This window comes from Schistocerca nitens, chromosome 5 (assembly GCF_023898315.1).
Source record: "Schistocerca nitens isolate TAMUIC-IGC-003100 chromosome 5, iqSchNite1.1, whole genome shotgun sequence".
Classification (NCBI taxonomy): domain Eukaryota; kingdom Metazoa; phylum Arthropoda; class Insecta; order Orthoptera; family Acrididae; genus Schistocerca; species Schistocerca nitens.
Window position 1 is genome coordinate 280400055 of NC_064618.1, and position 7418 is coordinate 280407472.

Here is a 7418-nt window from a genome sequence, read left to right on the forward strand (position 1 = left end):
ATTTTGCAGCAGTTTCCTCCTTCTCAAATCTCTCAATCAATTCTAATTTCTGTTACAAATGTCTTTTAACTTGTAAATCTCTTAGACTTTCCCAGCAATTCATTGTCATCTCATTTGAGACTGGCTGTTCTGCTGGCAGTCAGCATCTTCCTAACAAGATATTTCGATGCCATAACTTGATAGTAGGAAAAGGGAGACAAGGAAACGTAGTAGGTGAATATGGATTGGGGCTAAGAAATGAAAGAGGAAGCCGCCTGATAGAATTTTGCACAGAGTACAACTTGATCATAGCTAACACTTGGTTCAAGAATCATAAAAGAAGGTTGTATACATGGAAGAAGCCTGGAGATACTGACAGGTTTCAGATAGATTATATAATGGTAAGACAGAGATTTAGGAACCAGGTCTTAAATTGTAAGACATTTCCAGGCGCAGATGTGGACTCTGACCACTGTAGATTAAAACTGAAGAAACTGCAAAAAGGTGGGAATTTAAGGAGATGGGACCTGGATAAACTGAAAGAACCAGAGGTTGTAAAGAGTTTCAGGGAGAGCATAAGGGAACAATTGACAGGAATGGGGGAAAGAAATAAAGTAGAAGAAGAATGGGTAGCTTTGAGAGATGAAGTAGTGACGGCAGCAGAGGATCTAGTAGGTAAAAAGATGAGGGCTAGTAGAAATCATTGTGTAACAGAAGAAATATTGAATTTAATTGATGAAAGGAGAAAATATAAAAATGCAGTAAATGAAGCAGGCAAAAAGGAATACAAACGTTTCAAAAATGAGATCGACAGGAAGTGCAAAATGGCTAAGCAGGGATGGCTAGAGGACAAATGTAAGGATGTAGAGGCTTATCTCACTAGGGGTAAGATAGTTACTGCCTACAGGAAAATTAAAGAGACCTTTGGAGAAAATAGAACCACTTGTATGAATATCAAGAGCTCAGATGGAAACCCAGTTCTAAGCAAAGAAGTGAAAGCAGAAAGGTGGAAGGAGTATATAGAGGGTCTATACAAGGGCAGTGTACTTGAGGACAATATTATGGAAATGGAAGAGGATGTAGATGAAGATGAAATGGTAGATACGATACTGTGTGAAGAGTTTGATAGAGCAATGAAAGACCCGAGTCGAAACAAGGCCCCGGGAGTAGACAACATTCCATTAGAACTACTGACGGCCTTGGGAGAGCCAGTCCTGACAAAACTCTACCATCTAGTGAGTAATATGTATGAGACAGGCAAAATACCCTCAGACTTCAAGAAGAATATAATAATTCCAATCCCAAAGAAAGCAGGTGCTGACAGATGTGAAAATTACCGAACTATCAGTTTAATAAGTCACAGATGCAAAATACTAACTCGAATTCTTTACAGACGAATGGAAAAACTGGTAGAAGCCGACTTCAGGGAAGATCAGTTTGGATTCCGTAGAAATATTGGAACACGTGAGGCAATACTGACCTTACGACTTATCTTAGAAGCTAGATTAAGAAAAGGCAAACCTACGTTTATAGCATTTGTAGACTTAGAGAAAGCTTTTGACAATGTTGACTGGAATACTCTCTTTCAAATTCTGAAGGTGACAGGGGTAAAATACAGGGAGCAAAAGGCTATTTACAATTTGTACAGAAACCAGATGGCAGTTATACGAGTCGAGGGACAGGAAAGGGAAGCAGTGGTTGGGAAGGGAGTGAGACAGGGTTGTAGCCTATCTGCGATGTTATTCAGTGTCTACATTGAGCAAGCAGTGAAGGAAACAAAAGAAAAATTCGGAGTAGGTATTAAAATCCATGGAGAAGAAATAAAAACTTTGAGGTTCGCTGATGACATTGTAATTCTGTCAGAGACAGCAAAGGATTTGGAAGAGCAGTTAAACGGAATGGACAGTGTCATGAAAGGAGGGTATAAGATGAACATCAACAAAAGCAAAATGAAGATAATGGAATGTAGTCGAATTAAGTCGGGTGATGCTGAGGGAATTAGATTAGGAAATGAGACACTTAAAGTAGTAAAGGAGTTTTGCTATCTGGGGAGCAAAATAACTGATGATGGTTGAAGTAGAGAGGATATCAAATGTAGACTGGCAATGGCAAGGAAAGCATTTCTGAAGAAGAGAAATTTGTTAACATTGAGTATAGATTTAAGTGTCAGGAAGTCATTTCTGAAAGTATTTGTATGGAGTGTAGCCATGTATGGAAGTGAAACATGGACGATAACTAGTTTGGACAAGAAGAGAATAGAAGCTTTTGAAATGTGGTGCTACAGAAGAATGCTGAAGATTAGATGGGTAGATCATATAACTAATGAGGAGGTATTGAATAGGATTGGGGAGAAGAGAAGTTTGTGGCACAACTTGACTAGAAGAAGGGATCGGTGGGTAGGACATGTTCTGAGGCATCAAGGGATCACCAATTTAGTATTGGAGGGCAGCGTAGAGGGTAAAAATCATAGAGGGAGACCAAGAGATGAATACACTAAGCAGATTCAGAAGGATGTAGGCTGCAGTAGGTACTGGGAGATGAAGAAGCTTGCACAGGATAGAGTAGCATGGAGAGCTGCATCAAACCAGTTTCAGGACTGAAGACTTGACATCCTCCCCCCTCTCCCCATGAACCATGGACTTTGTCGTTGGTAGGGATTCTTGCCTGCCTCAAGTGATACAGATAGCCATACTGTAGGTGCAACTACAATGGAGGGGTATCTGTTGAGAGGCCATACAAATGTGTAGCTCTCCTGAAAAGGGGTTGCAGGTGCAGGTTGCAGGTTGCAGGTGCAACAGTCTGGATGATTGACTGACCTGGCCTTTTAACATCAACCAAAATGGCCTTGCTGTGCTGGTACTGCAAATGGCTGAAAGCAAGGGGAAACTACAGACATAATTTTTCCTGAGGTAATACAGCTCTAATGTATGATTAAATGATAGTGGCACCATCTTGAGTAAAATATTCTAGAGGTAAAAAGGTCCCCCATTTGGATCTCTGGGCAGGGACTGAGTAGTTGTATGTTATCAGGAGAAACAAAACCGCTGTCAATCGGATCGGAGCATAGAATGTCAGATCCCTTAATCGGGCAGGTACGTTAGAAAATTTCAAAAGGGAAATTGATAGGTTGAAGTTAGATATAGTGGGAGTTACTGAAGTTCGGTGGCAGTAGGAACAGGACTTCTGGCCGGGTAAATATTGCGTTATAAAAACAAAATCAAATAGGGGTAATGCAGGAGTAGGTTTAATAATCATTAAAAAAGTAGGAATGCAGACAAGCTGCTATGAACAGTATAGTGAACACACTATTGTAGTAGCCAAGACAAACACAAAGCCCACACCCATTACAATTGTAAAAGTTTATATGCCAAATAGCTCCACAGATGATGAAGAGATTGAAGAAATATATGATGAGATAAAAGAAATTATTCAGTTAGTTAAAGGAGACAAAAATTTAATAGTCGTGGGAGGAACAGAAGGAGAAATAGTAAGTTAATAAGGATTGGGGGAAAGGAATGAAAGAGGAAGTCAACTGGTAGAATTTTTGCACAGAGCATAATTTAATCATAGCTGAAACTTGGTTTAAGAATCATCAAAGGAGGTTTTATGCATGGAAGAGACCTTGATACATGCTTCAGATTGCTTATATCATCGTAAGACAGAGATTTCGGAATCAGTTTTTAAACTGTAAGACATTTCTCGGGGCAGATGTAGACTCTGACCGCAATCTATTGGTTATAAACTGTAGATTAAAACTGAAGAAACTGCAAAAAAAGGCAGAAATTTCAGGAGATAGGCCCTGGATAAACTGAAAGAACAAGAGGTTGTAGAGAATTTCAGAGGGAGTTTTACGGAACAATTGACAAGAACAGGGGCAAGGAATACAGTAGAAGAAGAATGGATGGCTTTGAAAGATGAAATAGTGAAGGCAGCAGAGGATCAAGTAGGTAGTAGGAATCCTTGGATAATGCAAGAGGTGTATTGGATTTAATTTATGAAGGAGAAAATATAAAAATGCAGTAAATGAAGCAGGTGAAAGGGAATACAAAATCATAGAGGGAAACAGAGATAAATACTCAGAGGGATGCAGGTTGCAGTAGTTACTCAGGTATGAAGAGGCTTGCACAGGATAGAGTAGCGTGAGGAGCTGCATCAAACCAATCTTTGGACTGGAGATGACAACAACAACAACAACTTGACATCTTCATCAGGTGTTCCCTGATACTGGCTGCCTGGCTGACCAGGTCCTATATTTATGTCTGGTTGGTGCCTGGAGTTCTGTCTGTCATCCTTTCTGGATTGTGACCCTTCTTTGTTTGGTCCATGGCAACAAGGCACGCTTGCACACTGTTCTAGGTGTTCACTATTCAGTCTTCGCCCACTGCGGGTGTCTCCGAGGTGGTGGCTGCCTCCTGGTGTTCCGTGTTTGGTCCATACCCATAAAGTGCATTCCATGTAATCTCACATTGCTGTAGATGTTCACTATACCATCTGCACCCACTACGGCCATCTCACACAGTAGTGTCAGCCTCGTGCTGTTCTGTATTATGTCTGCTCCTGTGAGGATCAGTCCTGAGCTTTCACGTTGATGATGATCCCTATCTCATCCGCTCCCTCTGTGGCAATCTCCTGCAGCATGGGCCACCACCTCATGGTCCGTATGTGGTCTGAACCTGTCATTTATGCCTGCAGTTGTCCTGGGAACATTTTTTCCAGTGTTTCCATAGCACTTCAGAAGTGGATTCCAAGCAGTGCTGAGTTGGGATTCTGCTTCCTGATTGATTAGATTTTCTGCCATTGTGATTTCAACTGATTCATTGATGACACTATCCCAGAATCTGGGGGTTTGGGCTGGATCCTGGTTTTATCACAATCCATGTGTGTTCATGCTCCAGGCAGTGTTCTGCCATTGTTCATCTTGTGGCCTGCCCTGATGTTTCTTACATCTTATGTCCACTGTTCTGGTGGTTTGACTGATATGACATACTGCATTCACAAGGTGTGTGGTAAATAAATACCAGGTTTTCTTAATCGCAGATCGTCCTTGACTCTTCCAAGAAGAGCCCTGATTTTGTCGGCCTGTAGAACACACTTTTGATTTAATGTTTCTTCAGGATTCTGCTGATCTTAGCAGAGATGGTCCCTGCATACCATACAAAAGCTACCCTCCTGGTCTCCTCTTCTTGTTCCTCAGGCCCCCGGGTGAATGTATTGCTTTGCAGATATCCCTGAACAAATATCTGTTGTCGTTGAGTGCCCACTGAAGATTTTATAATTATGTTGTCAAGCTGTAAGAGTTGGAAAGTGTCTTGGCTTAGTGCACCAGTGTTCTAAGTACACTGGTCTTCTGTTCTGGGGTGAGGGCAGCTGTCAGCCAGTAGATAAAAGTCAGTGTGTATTGGCTTTTGAGACACACTGTGCCTGAAGGTGCCATCTGCCTTCCCCTTCACCAGGACATTCAGGAACGGAAGCTGACAATCTTGCTCTAGTTTCATGGTGAACTTTGTCAGGTTGTCTTGAGCTTAGATTGTCCAAGAATTTGTCAAGTCTTGCTGGGACATGCTTTGTGAACACTTACATGCTGATTAATATCAGAAAACTGAGTTTGTTTTTTATTTAAGCGAAACGGGCTGGCCGATGACAATGAGAATACTACTCCATTGCTTTGATGCAGTTATTTAAACAATGAAAAAGGCACTTATTGTCATGTGGTAGGTTGTTTATTGCTGTTTGCTAGAGAAAAATGTTGCTTTTTTTGTTTTAGATGCATGAACAATCTGCAAAGCAGATAATTCGTACATGAATAATCGGGAGTACACTGTATTTAGGTTAACAAAAAATGTTTTGTTTCATTGAGTTCCATTAATTTTGTTCTTTATGAGGTACAAGTCCTATGTTCAAAATTGCTCCATGAAGTTCACTTGTTTCTGAATTTACTGTTAATTTACAATGTTTCTATTCCTGTTCTAGGTAGAACAACTTCTTGGACACTATCGTGTGTTGATATATAATGGTCAGCTAGATATTATTGTGGCCTATCCACTTACGGAAAGCTACCTGCAGGTTTTGAAGTGGGGAGGTGCAGAAGAATACAGAAATGCTACACGTCAGAAGTGGCTTGTAGATGGTGAAATTGCTGGATATTCCAAGGCAGCAGGAAATCTGACTGAAGTGCTAGTGAGAAACGCAGGTCATATGGTTCCTACAGATCAGCCTAAATGGGCAATGGACCTTATCAATCGATTCACTTCTGGAAAACCTTTCCACGAATAAGTGGCAATAACATTCATGAAGAGCGAAAATTTTCATGAAAACCAAATTTAAAAATATGTTTTCATTATAGCTAATGGCAGTTTCTATGTCATATGTCATCAGAGAACATTAATATCAGTTATGCTGCCATAATAACACATATACTGTAATAATTGTACATAGAGCTTGAATTTAATTAAATTTCACTCTGATTATAAAAGTTTCTTTATTTAGATTCATGCAGTTTGGTATTGTTTTGACAAAAGTTGTGCCTGTATATACATAATTTATAAAGCAGTAACGTAACATTTGACAAAAGCAAAACTTTAAACTTTCATTAACAGATTACTCATTTTAAATATAAAAATCTTCCATAAGTTACAGTACAACACTGCAGATGTCAGTACACATATCTGACACAAAACACAACAGAATTACATACATTCAGCTACAGTGTGTTCAAAGAGAAGATAAACTGCTGATAAGTAAGGGAGGTTTTCCTTTATTATTTGCTGGTGTTCAGATGTAGCTGCATAATGTGAAGCTTTTGGCTCAACGTTAGGTCTCATTCAACCAACAGTATAGACAAACTTGTATACAAATTAATAAATAATTGCATATTCATACATGTAATATATTGGATTACAAAAAAAGGTAAACAGATGTGTAATAAAAAGGAATTGTGTCGCCATGAAACCAAAAGATATATGCTATATGAGATTACACATCTGATTCAAACTAAACAATTTTACCATTACTGCCTTGAGGTGATATGAAAGGCATCTGCTTAATCCTTTGACTGCTGAAGGTGCGCCACCTGCTTGGCATGCTGAGGCGCCACGGCCTGTGGCGTAATCAGTCTACCTGCACTGCGTGCCTGTCTGTTGGAGCCACCGCCGGGACCGGATTGGCATGCGCTGTTCAACCTGCCCTGTGCTGAATATTTCTCGGGTGAATAAGACTCACGCCGAGCCTGCGTGAATTTTTGGTGAATTTGAACTGTAATATCTCAGACGATAGTTTTTGTAAAGAAATCAAATTTGGCCATCTTGTATAACTTTTTGCATTCTCTTAAGAATAATAATGAAAGGAATTTTACGAGCCATATTGAGCCAGAAAATTGTAGGTAAATCAGCAAAAAAAAATAGGCATCCGAAAAAATTTCGAAGTTTGGCTTCTTGCGTCTC

General features: G+C 40.0%; 1 protein-coding gene across 1 annotated transcript in view; it reads left to right on the plus strand.

Annotated features, from left to right (window-relative positions):
• LOC126259933 (venom serine carboxypeptidase) overlaps positions 1 to 6451 on the plus strand; it is a 136046-nt gene extending 129595 nt beyond the window's left edge. Inside the window, exon 7 of the mRNA XM_049957025.1 lies at positions 5950 to 6451. Coding sequence (XP_049812982.1) covers positions 5950 to 6252 — 303 coding nt within the window. The 3' untranslated portion in view covers positions 6253 to 6451. The remainder of the gene's footprint in view (positions 1 to 5949) is intronic.
• Positions 6452 to 7418: the final 967 nt, after the last annotated feature.